The sequence below is a fragment of the Dicentrarchus labrax genome, unplaced genomic scaffold (assembly GCF_905237075.1).
Source record: "Dicentrarchus labrax unplaced genomic scaffold, dlabrax2021, whole genome shotgun sequence".
NCBI lineage: Eukaryota > Metazoa > Chordata > Actinopteri > Moronidae > Dicentrarchus > Dicentrarchus labrax.
The window spans coordinates 966,815-984,846 of NW_026136998.1; the positions used below are offsets into that span (position 1 = coordinate 966,815).

At 38.6% G+C, this 18,032-nt stretch overlaps 1 protein-coding gene and 1 long non-coding RNA gene across 2 annotated transcripts in view; one reads left to right on the top strand and one right to left on the bottom strand.

Moving 5' to 3' along the window:
• Positions 1–18,032, top strand: part of shld2 (shieldin complex subunit 2) — a 56,360-nt gene that overhangs the window by 32,575 nt on the left and 5,753 nt on the right. The window contains 2 exon segments of the mRNA XM_051395620.1: positions 5,090–5,145; positions 7,149–7,296. Of these exon segments, the coding sequence (XP_051251580.1) occupies positions 5,090–5,145; positions 7,149–7,296 (204 nt within the window).
• LOC127361291 (uncharacterized) lies at positions 1,729–4,338 on the bottom strand. The gene is made up of 3 exons (XR_007884166.1): positions 3,704–4,338; positions 3,414–3,442; positions 1,729–3,110 (listed from the first exon to the last, which is right to left on the bottom strand). It is a non-coding gene; the product is annotated as an uncharacterized LOC127361291 (long non-coding RNA).

Genomic DNA, 18,032 nt, shown 5'->3' on the forward strand with positions numbered 1-18,032 from the left:
GTGGATGAAGAGATGACGTGTACCCCAGGAGTATCCACGGGATAATCCACAGCATAACAGCAGCAAATAGCCAATAATCCGATGAGGAGGAGAGGGCCCGCCGACGGGGGGGACTTCACATGTAAGAAGCATATAGATAGCAGTGAATTAGTTTGCTCTCCAACTTCAGAAGACTGCCGAACCAGACAATCTGGTGTGGTGAGGCGTAGGTCAAAAGACAAAGACTTCATCGTAGACTATTGTCAGAGATGGAGCAGCAGCCAAGGTAGTGTCACTAATTTTACATAATTTTAGAAATGTAACAGTATTAAACTTGAATTTAACAGTTTAATACATGAAATAAATAATATATATAGATTAGATCTTTTTTATGTTAATAACAATGTTAATAAGAAATTACAGATTTTTCACGTTATTTTCAATTCATTATAATTCAGTATGTTTTAAACTGTATTAATATTTCCATGTATTTAAAATAAAACCTGTAAACCTGCAGATTATTTTATAGTTTAGACATTCAAACAACTTATTACAACTTGAGGCCCAAACTGGGTTATTTATTGTTCTGCTTATTCAGTCCAACCAATTATCAATGAGCTGGATGAGCTACAGAATATCACAATATCTGCTTGTCAGAGATCGAGGCGTCGAGGGTACATTTTCACCAAAAAAATAATTTAATAAATGAAAAATGTGAAAATAACCAATTTACAAAATATACAAAATGTTCTGGGCCCATAAAAGAGGTCAACTAAACAGAACTTAACTCAGACTACATTAACTGAACAAACTGACCACACTCAACCAACCAACCTAACCGACCTCCATAAACTGAGACACTGGGGAAACTTAAATGGTGGCTGATCAGGCCACTCTGACACACCTGGGGAATAGACTAAAACACAACATTTTAACAAACCATAATCACCTCAAATAATATTCAGATAATGCAGCCAAATATTATTAAAGAAAATACTGAAATATTAAACATCAGAAATAACTAAACTCAAACGAGGAGAAATCACTGCCTCTCCCCATGATTTCGGCCAACATGGTGTAGCTTATTATTGGCCCAACCCCTTTTAAGCCTCTCTGATTCAGCTGGCACTTCCTTTGTCAGCCATGAGACACCTTCAGCAGCAGCACCCAGGAACTGGTAACTCAAAGAAAACTGGATTAATGCAATGAAGAATAACCTAAATGAATGAACCTAATAACACTACCCACAATTGACAAAGGAAGTTAACTAATGTAATAATAATAATAAAACTGTATTATGAATCCAAAATCTGTGTCCAGTTATTTATTGTGAATTGTGTCTAATGTTTTAAATCTAAATACAACTAAACCTAAAGATAATCAAACAAGTGAAAGAGTTAGCACCAGGTGCTTGTTGTTGCCTGTGTGTGGCTGCTAGGGTGGCCATAACACCGCTCATATATCACATCATCAATGCAGTATTGGATCAATATAAAATCATCCAGCTTCAAATACATTTTGACATGAATCCGTTATTAAATCACTTCCCAGCTCGCACTTAAACTGAGAAAGACGTGTGACTGATGAATCTGTACATTTTACATGTTGTTGAATCGAGATTTAGAAAGTAAAACAACCAATAAAGGAAATCAAAGACAGCCTGTGTGTATAAAACTGCTCATATGTCAGATAAACCTGCAGAAATCAAGTAATTAGCATAGCATGAGGTAACATCAGCGAGCTCTCAATAGCTGCTTGCATCTAAGATGGCGCCACGTACGTTGCCTCGGTGTGGGTGCGCTTTGTTTTTTCTTGTTTTGTTTGTTGTCAGTTTTCGGCTGTGATACCCAGAGCTTTTCCACTAGAGAAGAGCTCATGAACATCAGGAGAACAACCGCAGCTGATCTGTTTCCCACTTTTCTTCTTTCTTCCGTTGAAATATTGGACATTGTGGTCAACGGTGCCCTCACCTTTGCCCGCGCAGTGAGATGCAGGAGGAGAGGGAAACGTGCCGCCAGCACGGACATCGCACACCATTACCTGGAATATTCCTCTCCAACGTGCGTTCGCTGTGCAATAAAACTGACGAACTTCAGCTACTTCTAAGGAAAAACAGACTATGCAAACCTGGTGAAAACTACAAGAAACGTCTGACCTCTGTGCTTGCCAACAAAGGTTTCTCCACCAAGTATTAAGTCCTATTGTTCTATGGATCAAATACTTATTTAATGCGAAAATATGATAAAACATTTATAAAATGTATATGATGTTGTTGTTCTGGATTATTTTGTGATATTCTGTCTCTCAATGTTCAAATGTACCTATGATTTAAATTATACACAGTTCCATTCTTTGGGGGCAAACCTACAAAATCAGCAAGGGATCAAATAAATATTGCTCCCACTGTATCTATACGGGAGAGTGAATCTCTCCTTAGTGTTTTGGTTATGCATGCATAACTTATATCATTTTATAGTTCAAATCACATTTCAACACACTTTATTATATAATTTTATTCATTTGTTTGTTGAAGAAATCCTGAAAAGACACTGATCCTCCAGAGATCTGCTAATCATTGTCTGAAATTATTACCGTGGGTGGGAAGTTTGAGTCTCAGCTTTCAGTTTATTCAGTTCCAGCACTGTTTATGGAGCCCAGTGTGCAGAAATATTCAAAAACAGTAAAAAGAACTGCATTCAGTGAACATAAAGTGACATAAAGAGACTTGTAGGTACCAGTTTTCCACCACCAAAGCTGAGCCTTACTTTCTTCCTTCCTAGCATGATTGGACCACCCTCTGGACACACCCCTGGATCAACAGACGGCTACAGAGATACAGGAAAGTTACTCAACACTCAGACAGTCATCACAGACCATCTCAACAAACCGGAGGATTGCAGGCACTGAAGAAGCTAGTGAGTATGAAAATATATCCTGGATTAGATCTTAGATATGAGTTTTAAAGACATTGCCTCCTCTCTCTCTGTCTCTCTGTCTCTGTCTGTCTGTCTCTCTCTCTCTCTCTCTCTCATTCCACGTTGGGTCAGATCTCACAGTTTCCATGGCCATATCCCATAATCCTTCCCTCTTGCCATGTTGAGTTCATGGGTTGACTCAGCACTAACTCTTTCCTGTAAGAGCAGGGACAAACCAAACACTGCCTCATGAATCAAACCATTCAGGAAAAACACAATGTTCTTAAAAGTATTTATACATTGTGTCATAACCCGGCTCCAAGGCCATGACAAATACGGAGAAGGACACAATAGATGGCAGATAGTGAATTTATGATAGTAACTTACAAATGTGGATGTGTGTCAGTAACATCAGTAGTGTAAATGTGGATGTGTGTCAGTCAGTAACATCAGTAATGTAAATGTGGATGTGTGAGCAATGAAAGTGAAAACAAAGCAGAAATCAAACTGAATATTTACCTTCTTCTCTCAGTGATCTTTGCTGCCACCTTGTGACCAAACATAGTAACGGCATTAGTAGCAGCCAGTGTTCAACCTTCAAAAACATCTCAACAATTCTAAATCAGATAATGATAAATGTACAACCTGTTTATATATGTATGTATGAAATAGGAAATAAGAGGAAATAAAAGAGAGAAATTCTCTCCAGACAATGATAAGACCAACATATTACGATAAGGTTGTATTGTGTAGAAGCACAACCCACGCCCGTCTCATTGGTTAGAGCATCTTATCACACAACAACTGACCCGCATACACGTTGTTAAAATCTTCCCACTTCCAAATCCAGACCCAGTGGGGTTTAAGAAACCACAGTTTCAGACACTCTGCAGAAGTCCGCTGCACAAAACAAGGTGAGTTTCATGAAGGCAAATAACCACCAATGCAACATTAGGAAATGGTTCTTATGGTCTTTTTTTGCTAGCAGCATCATTTAAAGACATTATTTACTCCTATGCTCAGGGGCAAATGGAGACAGACGGACGAGAGAGGACTCCACAAGAAGATATTGACGATTTGGGTCAAGTTCTGCTTGAGCTGAACGTTTTAGGTAAAAATGAAAATACTGCAACAGTTACCACATTAACAAAGGAACCAAGGTGCAAGACAACCTGAAATTAAAGCTGCAAGCAGACGCTGCTCGGGCTCTAATGACACAATCTAACGTATCAATAATGAGGATTAAACAAAGTCACAGTAGAGAACTGTAAAAGAAGTCTGAGGGACTCATGATTTAAAAAGCCTTTAATATCTCACGCCTATTTAATCAAAGTTGTGGTGGGAAAATGCATTCAGGGATAAGGTTCTGTGAACATGAAGCAAACATTATCATATTGTGTTATTTCACGTACCTTTCTATATGGAAACAGTATAGTTACACAGCTAATTACATTCCATAGATGAAGGCTGTCTGTGGGTGATGGACTGATGGTAAATAAGTTCAGAGAGGTTAGGACTCGAGATGGGAACCAGGCCCAGGAAGTGATCTGTGCAATAAGCAGAGGAGGTAGGAGATGAGAAGGGAGTGTGGGTGGTAAAAGTTGGGACGAGGTGACCTCGAAGTTGAATCAGGATGAAAAAGGAAAACTGCACATCAAACTGTGGGAGAGAAATTAGGTACCAGACATCAGCGGCCACCAAGAGACATTCTTGGGGACAAAAGGAATATAAGTGCAGTTAAAAGCTTGTATTTTCCTATCCACAATAACTCTTAGATGACTCACTACTACTGTAATTGGATTACTTTTCTCAGTGAAAAGGCAATGTAATTTAAATCTCTCTGGCTCACAAATAATAATCTCCGGATAGAAGAATGACAGAATATGTGTTGGTACTGACACATCAGCATCCTTTTTTAAAGGAAATTAAAAAGTATTCACTCTACGATTCTGTGTTATTTTTTTTACCACATTGTTCAGCCCTACACATGAAGTCTTCTCTCATTTTTTTTTTAAAGTGCATTAAAATATCTTTAACTAAATGGTAATAAATAAATCAATACATGGATTAACTTTAGTTTGACTGGATATAACACATATTGTTTGTATTCCAGTAACAGCAATTAAAAGGAAATACTAATGTAACTTTTGTTTCCCTCTTTGCAGAGACCCAAGAAGAACAAATACTGCAGAGCTCAGGAGGAAATGCCAGTGCTGCAGTAGGAAATGCCAGTGCTTTAGAAGTAGGAAATGTCAGTGCTGTAGTAGGAAATGTCAGTGCTGTAGTAGGAAATGCTACTCCTGCAGTAGGAAATGTCAGTGCTGTAAGTAGGAAATGGCAGTGCTGCAGAAGTAGGAAATGCCAGTGCTTTAAAAGTAGGAAATGTCAGTGCTGTAGAAGTAGGAAATGGCAGTGCAGAAGTAGGGAATGTCAGTGCTGCAGAAGTAGGAAATGTCAGTGCTGCTAGAAGTAGGAAATGTCAGTGCTGCAGGAGGAAATGTCAGTGCTGTAGAAGTAGGAAATGTCAGTGCTGTAGTAGGAAATGTCAGTGCTGTAGAAGTAGGAAATGTCAGTGTTGTAGAAGTAGGAAATGCCAGTGCTGCAGAAGTAGGAAATACTAGTCTTGCAGTAGGAAATGTCAGTGCTGTAGTAGGAAATGCCAGTGCTGCAGAAGTAGGAAATGTCAGTGCTAAAGAAGTAGGAAATGCCAGTGCTTTAAAAGTAGGAAATGTCAGTGCTGTAGAAGTAGGAAATGTCAGTGCTGCAGAAGTAGGAAATGGCAGTGTTGTAGAAGTAGGAAATGTCAGTGTTGTAGAAGTAGGAAATGGCAGTGCTGTAGAAGTAGGAAATGTCAGTGTTGTAGAAGTAGGAAATGTCAGTGCTGCAGAAGTAGGAAATACTAGTTCTTGCAGTAGGAAATGTCAGTGCTGTAGTGGAAATATCAGTAGGAAATGTCAGTGCTGCAGTAGGAAATGTCAGTGCTGTAGAAGTAGGACTGTCTTGAAGAAATGTCAGGTTGTTGTAGTAGGAAATGTCAGTATTGTTGAAGTAGGAAATGTCAGTGCTGCAGAAGTAGAAATAAGTTTGAGTAGGAAATGGCAGTGTTGTAGAAGTAGGAAATGTCAGTGCTGTAGAAGTAGGAAATGTCAGTGTTGTAGAAGTAGGAAATGTCAGTGTTGTAGAAGTAGGAAATGGCAGTGCTGTAGAAGTAGGAAATGGCAGTGTTGTAGAAGTAGGAAATGGCAGTGCTGTAGAAGTAGGAAATGTCAGTGCTGTAGAAGTAGGAAATGCCAGTGCTGCAGAAGTAGGAAATACTAGTCTTGCAGTAGGAAATGTCAGTGTTGTAGAAGTAGGAAATGTCAAATGGCAGTGTTGTAGAAGTAGGAAATGGCAGTGTTGTAGAAGTAGGAAATGTCAGTGTTGTAGAAGGAGGAAATGTCAGTGTTGTTGAAGTAGGAAATGTCAGTGCTGTAGAAGTAGGAAATGTCAGTGTTGTAGAAGTAGGAAATGTCAGTGCTGTAGTAGGAAATGTCAGTGCTGTAGTAGGAAATGCCAGTGCTGCAGAAGTAGGAAATGTCAGTGCTGAAGAAGTAGGAAATGCCAGTGCTTTAAAAGTAGGAAATGTCAGTGCTGTAGAAGTAGGAAATGTCAGTGCTGTAGAAGTAGGAAATGTCAGTGCTGTAGGAGGAAATGCCAGTGCTGCAGAAGTAGGAAATACTAGTCTTGCAGTAGGAAATGTCAGTGTTGTAGAAGGAGGAAATGTCAGTGTTGTTGAAGTAGGAAATGCAGTGCTGTAGTAGGAAATGTCAGTGCTGCAGGAGGAAATGCCAGTGCTGCAGAAGTAGGAAATACTAGTCTTGCAGTAGGAAATGTCAGTGTTGTAGAAGTAGGAAATGGCAGTGTTGTTGAAGTAGGAAATGCCAGTGCTGCAGAAGTAGGAAATGCCAGTGCTGCAGAAGTAGGAAATGTCAGTGCTGCAGAAGTAGGAAATGCCAGTGCTGTAGAAGTAGGAAATGTCAGTGCTGCAGAAGTAGGAAATGTCAGTGCTGTAGTAGGAAATGATTTCACCTGAAGGTGGTGCTGTTTCACAAACTGTTGTGTTTCACTATTATAACTCGATTTGGTTTTAAATCCCAACACCTTTTAAATAAATAAATTGATATTCTAAATGATATTTTTAGCTGGTTATCAACTCATGTCTTGGATTAACATGCTTTGTGTACACTATCTTATTCTTTTAATCTGATCTTTTAGCAGCAAGAAACATTTCCAGGATCGGGCGTATTCGTGACCAGTGATGTGTGGGATAAAGCCAACATGGTTGACACCGCGTCAGATATGACCAGGATTCTGTTGATGGGTGTGTTCGACAGAGAAACACTGATGCAAAGCAACTTGAGGGGTCAGTATTGTGAGTAGCACCTGACCAGTCAATTACTTTACACGCAAATCTAATAAAATCCCACTCTCTCAGGAGGGAAATGTAAAATTGCACGAGACATGCTGCAGAAGAAAGCCCTTGATCAGAGAAAAGTGAATGCTATTATCGGTGAGTTGATTTTATTTTGTTTAATTGTATCTGTCTGTCTGTCTATCTAGTAAAGTCTTGTAAGAGAACCCAATCTACTGCATGTTTCAGTTGCTTTGGTACATTTCTTGTTTAACGTTTGTGGAACATATCGATCATATATCGATCATCTACCATATATCGATCATATATATTGGTCATATATCGGTCATATATCGATCATATATCTATTATATATCTATCCTATATCGATTATATATCGATCATATGTCGATCATATATTGATCATATATTGATCATATATCTATCAGCACTTCTTGAAGCAGTTTGTACAAGCAGCACCACACCATGGATTATCTGCAGAAGTCTGTATCTTGTGCAAAAGTTTATCCCTCAGAAGTACGGTAATGGCTGTTCTCCACCATTATCGTCAACCTGAGAGCAATTCATCAATTCAAGACACATTCACCAAAAAGGTCTGAAAGAAATGTAGAGAAAATATACTTACAATCCCCAGATGTTTGGGGGTTAAGACTCTTCAACAGACAGATCATTTCAATTCTGATTTGAGAAATGTACCAAAGTGGCTGAGAGAAACTGTAATCTACACCAGCATGAAGACTCATTACTTTGCTCTGCACGTTTCTAGATGCTGTTCACGAGAAGTTCCCGGGGAAGACCAGGAATGAAATTGGAAACGCCATAATTGATCAAATACAGAGCCTCAAGACTCCATAAAAAAAATTAAATAGAGTCCAAGCAGATTGTGAGTTTCTTAGTGAACTCTTCATCATCACTATATCCTGATGCTCTGCTGACAAATACAAATCTACAATAAAACGTGTTTTACATGACCTCTGTGCTCCATTGTTATATCTTTCGTAATCTGGAATGTAATTTATGTCCCTGACTAGAAAACGTCACACATTTAAAACATTAATGTAAAGATTTAAACCTCTATATATTAACAGCAGCCTGTTAAACACCCACCGGCTCCTGCTTCTGCCCTGAACTCTTTTGGTTCAAACCAACCTGATAAGCAACAACAACAAAAAAATTACATACATTTTTTATTATTAAAATACAGTTTTTAGCTTTAATTTGACATAAAATCTTATTTTTTTGTCTTTTTAATGTTTAAAGATATTTACACTGTAAAACAATGATCTATAAATGCTTTTGGACAGTTTACATGTGCTTATACACTGATAAGCAACATTTATTCAACTTCCATCATTATACAACATATCTGTCAGTTAACTAACACATTAAAAATGATTAAATAAATAATTAAAAGAACTAATACTTTTTTACTGTTAATGTCACTAATTTGACATAATTTTAGAAATGTATTGACAGTATTAAACTTGAATTTAATAGTTTAATATATGAAATGAACAATAAATATAGATTAATCTTTTTTATGTTCATTTTCTTGAATTAAGCAGTAATTTTATGACAGTTACAGATTTTTCATGTTATTTTCAATTAGACATGTAAATTCACAGGATACTTTTTAAACTGTATTAATATTTCCATGTATTTAAAATAAATATAAAAACCTGTAAACCTGCAGATTATTTTACAGTTTAGACTTTCAAACAATTTATTACAACTTGAGGTACAAACTGGGTGATTTAATGTTTCAGTCAAACTAATCATCAATGAGCTGGATGAGCTACAGAATATCTGCTCATATATCACATCATCAATACAGTCTTCCATCAATATGAAATCATCCAGCTTTTAATGCATTTGGACATGAACCCGTTATTAAATCATCACCACAGTTGATTCAATCACTTCCCAGCTCGCGCTTACGCTGACATTTTATTACAAAGACGTGTGACTGATGAATCTGTACATTTTACGTGTTGTTGAATCGAGATTTAGAAAGTAAAAGAACCAATAAAAGGAAATCAAAGACAGCCTGTGTGTATAAAACTGCTCATATGTCAGATAAACCTGCAGAAATCAAGTCATTAGCATAGCATGAGGTAACATCAGCTAGCTCTCAATAGCTTCTTTACATGCTTTGTGGCTTTACGTTCAAAATACAAATAAGTAATCAATCAATAAATATCCAGTGTTATGCTAGCTGTCTGTAGCAAGCCAAGCTAATGTATGCAAGCTATGTTCAATATCTGAAGTTAAGGAATAGTTGAACAATTTCAAAAATATTAAATACTAGTTCATTTAAGAACACACTCCTGATGAGGTTAGCTTAGCTTGATGTGGGCTTCATTGATAACTGGAAGCCCTTTTGGGGAAAACCTGGTCTGATTAGGAGAGACGGCATCCATCCCACTTTGGATGGAGCGGCTCTCTTATCTAGAAATATGGCGAAGTTTATTTCTAAAACCTGACAGTCCAGAGTTGGGACCAGGAAGCAGAGCTGCTGTCTTACACACTTCTCTGCTCTTCCACTAGTACAGTCACCCACCCAAAACCCCATAGAGACTGTGTCTGTCCCCCGACCACCTAAATTATTTAAAGAAATAAAAACAAGAGGAGTTCAACATTAAAATCTAATAAAAATTAAAACCAACTCCTCAGTAGCACAAAATAAGAGAATGAAATGTGGACTGTTAAATATCAGGTCTCTGTCCTCTAAAGCTGTTTTAGTGAATGAATTAATATCAGATTATGATATTGATTTACTTTGTCTTACTGAGACCTGGTTGTCCCACGAGGAGTATGTTAGCCTAAATGAATCCACCCCCCCAGTCATATTAATACTCACATTCCTCGAGGCACTGGCCGAGGAGGTGGAGTAGCAGCCATATATGACTCGAGCGTTTTAATGGACCCTAAACCTAAACTAAATTATAATTCATTTGAAAGCCTTGTTCTTAGTCTTTCTCACCCAAACTGGAAAACACTGCAGCCAGTTCTATTTGTTATAGTGTACCGCGCTCCTGGACCGTACTCTGATTTTATATCTGAATTCTCAGAGTTTTTATCAAGTTTAGTCCTTAAATCAGATAAAGTAATTATTGTAGGTGATTTTAATATTCATGTGGATGTTGACAATGACAGCCTTAGTAACGCATTTATATCATTAATAGACTCAATTGGCTTCTGTCAGAGTGTAAATAAACCAACTCATTGTTTTAATCACACTCTTGACCTTGTTCTATCATATGGCATTGATATTGAACATTTAATAGTCTTCCCACATACTCCTTTCCTATCTGACCATTATTTAATAACTTTTGAATTCATACTATTAGATTATAAGCCATTAGGCAAAACTTCCTACAGCAGATGTCTATCTGACAGTGCTGTAGCTAAATTTAAGGAGGAGATTCCTTCAGTGTTTAATTCAATGCCATGTCTGAATTTAACAGAGTCCTATAACGACTTTAGTCCCTCTGAAATTGATAATCTTGTCGATAGTGCTACAGGCTCACTACGATCAACATTAGACTCTATCGCTCCTATAAAAGGAAATTATTAAAACATAGGAGACTAGCACCTTGGTACAACCACCAAACCCACCAGTTAAAACAAATAGCTAGGAAATCTGAAAGGAAATGGCGCTCTTCCAAATGATCAGAATATCCCTCAATTTGACATGATAATCTTAAAACTTATAGAAAGGCCCTCCGTAATGCCAGAGGAGCCTATTACTCAGCACTAATAGAAGAAAATAAGAATAACCCTAGGTTCCTCTTCAGCACTGTAGCCAGGCTGACAGAGAGTCACAGCTCTATTGAACCACATATCCCCATAAACTTAAGTAGAAATGACTTCATGAGCTTCTTCTATAATAAAATTATTACTATTAGAGAGAAAATTAATCACCAACTGCCATCAACAGTTATCAGTGTCTCTCCAAGTTCAGGGACTTTTGCTAATGTAAACTTAGATATATATTTAGACTGTTTTTCTGCTATCGATCTTCATCAGTTAACTTCAATCATTTCTTCATCGAAGCCATCAACCTGTCTATTAGACCCGATCCCAACTAGGCTGCTTAAAGAAGTTGTTCCCTTAATTGGCACTTCTTTACTGGATATGATTAATCTTTCTTTATTATCAGGATATGTACCACAGTCCTTTAAAGTAGCTGTAATTAAACCCCTTCTTAAAAGTCCACTCTTGATCCAGGGGTTTTAGCCAACTATAGACCGATTTCTAACCTCCCCTTCCTCTCTAAGATTCTGGAGGAAGTAGTCGCCAAAGAGTTGTGTGACTTTCTACATAACAATAGTTTATTTGAGGATTTTCAGTCAGGATTTAGAGTTCATCACAGCACAGAGACAGCTCTGGTTAAAGTTAATAATGACCTTCTGACTGCTTCTGACAATGGACTTGTCTTTGTACTTGTATTATTAGATCTTAGTGCTGCATTTGACACCATTGACCATGATATTCTTTTACAGAGACTTGAGCATCAAATTGGCATTAAAGGAACCGCACTAAGCTGGTTTAAGTCATATTTATCAGATCGTTTGCAGTTTGTACATGTTAACGATGAATCTTCAATAAATACTACAGTTAGTCATGGAGTTCCACAAGGTTCTGTACTTGGACCAATACTATTTACTTTATATATGCTCCCTTTAGGCAACATTATTAGGAATCACTCCATTAACTTTCACTGTTATGCAGATGATACGCAGTTATATCTATCAATCAAGCCCGATGAAATGAATCAATTATCTAAATTACAAACATGTCTTAAGGACATAAAATCTTGGATGAGCTGCAATTTTCTGATGTTAAACTCAGAAAAAAACGAAATTCTTGTTCATGGCCCCAAAAACCTTAGAGACTCACTGTCTAAAGATATAGTTACTCTAGATGGCATTACCTTGGCCTCTAGCACCACTGTCAGGAATCTTGGAGTTATCTTTGATCAGGATTTGTCTTTTAACTCCCACATGAAGCAGACCTCTAGGACTGCCTTCTTTCATTTACGTAATATTACAAAAATTAGACACATCCTATCACAGACAGATGCAGAAAAACTAATCCATGCATTTGTTACTTCAAGGCTGGATTACTGCAACTCTTTATTATCAGGTTGCCCCAATAAGTCCATTAAAACGCTCCAATTAATTCAGAACGCTGCAGCACGAGTACTGACAGGAACTAGAAAAAGAGATCACATCTCTCCTGTACTAGCTTCTCTGCATTGGCTCCCTGTAAAATGTAGAATAGAATTTAAAATCCTCCTCCTCACCTATAAAGCTCTTCATGGTCAGGCCCCTTCATATCTTAAAGAGCTCATAGTACCCTATTACCCCACTAGAACACTACGTTCTCTGAATGCTGGGCTACTTGTGGTTCCTATAGTCTCTAAAAGTAGAACAGGAGCCAGAGCCTTCAGTTACCAAGCTCCTCTCCTGTGGAACCAGCTTCCAGTTGTGGTTCTGGAGGCAGACACCCTCTCCACATTCAAGAGTAGGCTTAAGACATTCCTCTTTGATAAAGCTTATAGTTAGGACTGGATAAGGTGAGTCCTGAACCATCCCTTAGTTATGCTGTTATAGGCCTAGACTGTCGGGGGATTTCCCATGGTGCACTGAGCTCCTCTCTTCCTCTCTCTTTCTGCACTCATTCATGTCTCATTAATGCATGTAACTAACTTCACTTCTTCCCCGGAGTTCTTGTGCTTTCTCATCTCGCAGGTTCTTGTCGATCCTGGTGGAGCCTCCTGCCATGGTCCTGCTAGATTGCCATTGCCAATACTGTTGTTGCTGTGCACCTGTCTGTCTGTCTGTCTGTCTCTCTCTCTCTCTCTGTCTCTCTCTCTCTCTCTCTCTCTCTCTCTCTCACCCCAACTGGTCGAGACAGACGACCACCCACCTAGAGCCGAAGGATCTGTCCCTAGGTTTCTGCCTTTTAACAGGCAGTTTTTCCCTTGCCCTTGTCGCCAAGGTCTTGCTCATGGTGGTACTGTTGGGTCTCTGTAATTAATGTTTTAAAGAGTTCGGTCTAGACCTGCTCTATTTGAAAAGTGTCCTGAGATAACTTCTGTTATGAATTGGCGCTATACAAATAAAATTGAATTGAAAAATTGAATTGAATTGAACAAATAGCTCATAATGCTTCTGTTTGTGTACTTGAAGCCTAAAAATGTCACAGTTAAGTTGTTTTGTGTGTTTGTCTGTGAAAAAGGTTAAAGATCAATGTATGTATATTGTTACGAAGGATTTGACTCGTATTTTAAAGCTATAAGGACTTTTAAAGCTTTCAACATGTTCCGACGTGTAAAACAGTTTATTATTATTATTATTATTATTATTTGTTTTTCTCTTAAGTTTTGTGAAGGTTATTTAAAGTTTTCTAGTTTTTCATTTGGGTCATGTCACCAGGATAGTACTGAATATAGATCTTATAATATTACGTTAAGGTTAAAAAAGTATTTATAATATAGGCCTGTAAAAGAAGTAATTCCAGCGGGTTAATATATGAGCCTTCATGCTTTAATGTCATATAAACTGTGAAATTTGTTAATAAGTTAGTTTAAATGAAGAAATAAACAGAGAAATATCTGCTTACAGCTCACACAGGCAGGCTGCTGTTTCCCCTTGCTTCCAGTGTTTATGCTAAGCTAAGCTAACCACCCATCCTGAAACCTCTCTTAGAAATATTTCCCTAAATGTTGAACTATTCCTTTAAACATATTTCCACAGATTGAGCAGTAAGTTTACAGACAGATGCTATCAACCTTATATCTCTCACTGAGTAAACCGACTGTATTGAACACAGATCAGCTGATAACTGATCAATGAACCCAAACAGTGAACTCAATAACTGCAGGAAGCTTGTGTATATTTGGATGAACTCAGATTAGATGAATTTTATACAATTCTCCATCTGTGTTATTTTTATTTTTATTTTTATTTTAAACAATCGTTCAGACTTTAAACGTTTCTGACCTGATGCCGTTGTTCTAATACAGTTTGTGTTCAGTTCTTCAGAGTTTAGATATTTAACAATACACTGTAATGCGTTATTTTTACTCAGAAACATTTTAATTAAAACTCTGTAAACCTGTTGTGAGGACATCAAAACAGTGGACCAGTGAAGCTGCAGAGGACCTTCAGGCATGTTTGGACTCTACTGACTGGGATGTGTTCAGGACTGCTACCAACAGGATGGAGGCTGTGACATCATATATCAGCTTCTGTGAGGACTGCTGTGTACCATCACGCACCAGGGTGAGTTATAACAATGACAAACCCTGGTTCACAGCCAAACTCAGACAGTTACAGTTGCAGAAGGAGCAGGCTTTCAGGAGTTGGGACAGAGACAGGTTTAAGGAGTCAAAGTACAAGTTTATCAAGGCGGTGAGAAAAGCTAAATGACAGTACTCTGAGAAACTTCAACACCAGTTCTCAGCCAACGACTCTGGTTCTGTCTGGAAGGGGCTCAGACTGATAACCAACTACAAACCTAAAACCCCTCACTCCATCAACGACTTGCGCCCAGCAAACGATCTGAATGAATTCTACTGTCGCTTCGACAGACAAAGGAGCAGTCCTGACACCATCCCCCGTAACACCCCTCACCAGCCCCACCTCACCAGTTTGGTGGGTGGGACTGGTGAGGAGAAAGCAGGGCTCCAGACTAACTTTTTGCATTGGTTGCACTGGTGCGCCTAACTTTTTTTTTTTAAGGTGCACCAGCACAAAATGTAGGTGCACCCAAATTTTTCATTGCGTTGCCTTTAACGCCATAAGGTCACCTTTTTATCACTCTCCATAACTTTCATATAATGTGAATGATTTTTAAACAATAATAAGGTGTAGAGAAATGCTTGTCTTTATTTGAAGCACAATTATATATAAAAAGAAAAATAAAGTGTTTAAAGTGTTTCACTGAGCTGAAGTTGAAACTAAATTTCAAACTAAAACACTAAGCAAAATAAAACATTTACAAATAAAAGTGCTTGTGCTTAAATTGCTTCACTGAACTGAAATTGAACATTTCAAACTCAAACATTTCATAATTATATTTATTATATTTAATAATTATTAATGAAAATAATAATGATTACTACTACCTGCCGCTGAAATGCAGCTGAGAGAGGGGCCACTTTCTCTACACACTTGTCACGGCATATCGTGTGTTTTTTAGACATGTTATGTTTTTTTAAAGTTCGATACGAAACGACCCGCTCACGAATGCACTATTTCCGGCCATATTCTGACTGCACTCCTGACAGTACACGCAGTGCATTGCGTTACGTCCTTTGTTGAACCTCAGCCAGGGAACTTGTTTCAGCCAGTCCTGTCTGAAGGAATATATTTTGGCCTTTTTAATTTGGGTCTCGGAGCCGGGCTCTATCCCAGACTCTGTTGTCTCCTCCTCTGGTTCCGAGTTTGATGCTGTCTCCGAAGGACCGGGGCTCGGCAATTTTTAAACACACGCAACTTAGCGCAGTGAACAGGACCACAGCCAATCAGAGGCGAAGACCTGCCCGAGCTCTGTCTCTTATTGGTTTAGAACACGATATGATCCTACCATGAGTGTGTGAGTTCGGTCACAGGAGAACACAGAGAGATGATGCGCTTGCGAAATAAATGTATGTTTTCACCCGGGCAGCATCAGGTGCACTGGTGCGACCTAGAAAAATGATTAGTCGCACTCTTAAAAATTTTGGTCACATGTGCGACCAAATTGGTCGCACTCTGGAGCCCTGGAAAGGCTGCGTTCTTTCTCCTCTGCTCTTCTCTCTCTACACAGACAGCTGCCCTTCCAGTCACCAGTCCGTCAGGCTCCTGAAGTTTGCGGATGACACCTCCCTCATCGGGCTCATCTCTGGTGGAGATGAGTCTGCCTACAGATGGGAGATTTACAATCTGGTGACCTGGTGCAGCTAGAACAACCTGGAGCTAAACGCTCTGAAAACAGTGGAGATTGCATTACCCAGGACCTCAAGTGGGAGCTGAACATCAGCTGACAAGAAAGCCCAGCAGAGGATGTACTTCCTGCGGCAGCTGGTAAAGTTCAACCTGCCAAAGACGATGATGGTGCACTTCTACACCGCCATCATCGAGTCCATCCACACCTCTTCCATCACCATCTGGTACGCTGCTGACACTGCCAAGGACAAGGACAGATGGCAGCGTATCATTCGATCTGCTGAGAAGGTGATTGGCTTCAATCTACCATCCCTCCAGAACCTGAATGCCTCTAGGACCCTGAGGCATGCAGGCAAGATTGTGGCTGACCCCTCCCACACCGGACTCAAACTCTTTGAAATACTTCCCTCTGGCAGGAGGCTATGGTCCATCAGGACCAAAACCTCACAAAAAAACTTGTTTCTTTCAGTCTGCAGCTGGTCTCATTAACAAGGCCCTTCCCTTTGACACTTAAACTGTATATACAGTATGCATTACATTAATGTTCTCCCGTCTTCTGCACAGTTTTCTTTCTTTCTTACCTTATTTATTAATATTTTGAAAGTACTTTATTTTTCTGTTTGATTTTTTGTGTGATTTGTATATTTGTATATTTTATGCTCCAATGCACCAAGACACATTGTAAAAACCTTTTTGGCAATAAACAATTCTGATTCTGATTCTGATTCTCTGTGGATGGGGTGGATATAGTGCTTGAAAATGACTTGGCGGGAAATAGAGTTTGGGCTGACACCCCAGTAGATAATGTGTTCACCAAAGGTTCCTCAACCTAGTGCGGTCAACCAGGTGACAGAGTGGCAGAGGGTGTGGCACTACACCTGGTTTATCCTGATTGCTGGGTTTTATAAGAGGTTGATCAGCGTGTGCTGCTCTCTCCTTCCAGCCAGCAGTTTCCTTGGTTTGATGATGTCTTTGGTCTTTGATAGAGTCTTTGGTTTTTGATACATGCATTACCTTTTTCACACACACTTCACCCATGTCCACACACACAGTCACTACACTACTGATCTCACTGAAGTACATATACATATTATAATTATATTTATCGTGAATATTGTTTAATTAAATGTATTTTTGCTTAAAACCTTCAAATTGTCTGTGTGGTCTCCCTCCTTTGTCATGAGCTTAGAGCGGGTTCATGACAACTGTGGCTTGATCCTCCACTCTGGTGCTTTAAAATGCCCCTACCTGCGTCATCTGAGGGCAAGAAACGCCCTGTAAAACCTGATGAGTGACTTCATTAACTCAAACATTTCAAACATGAAAGCTATTTGATCTAAGCAGAGGTAACACTTTATATTAAGGTACACATATTAACTATTGACTGGTTGTTTATTAGCATGCATTTAGGTAGCATATTGACTCTTATTAGTCATTACGAAGCACTTATTAATGCCTCATTGTGCATGACTATATTCTACAACTACTAGGCCTTTAACCGAGAGTTTTCCATCAACAACCTCCTAATTATTGCTTATTGATGGTTGCTGTACATGAATTATGATCTTAATATGCTGCGCTCATTAAATGTGGTCTATTCTTATGTAGGCTAACTTATGTAACTTATGTAACAGAGTAAAAAAACATGAGTGTTAATTAAGAATGTGTATATTGTTTTTACTCCCTACCTCAGAAATAAAGATGGATTCTATGATTTGATTAAGAGAATATGAGAGGAAATATATTTTGTAAATGTTTCACTTTTTCAGTGATAATTTGTCTCATTTG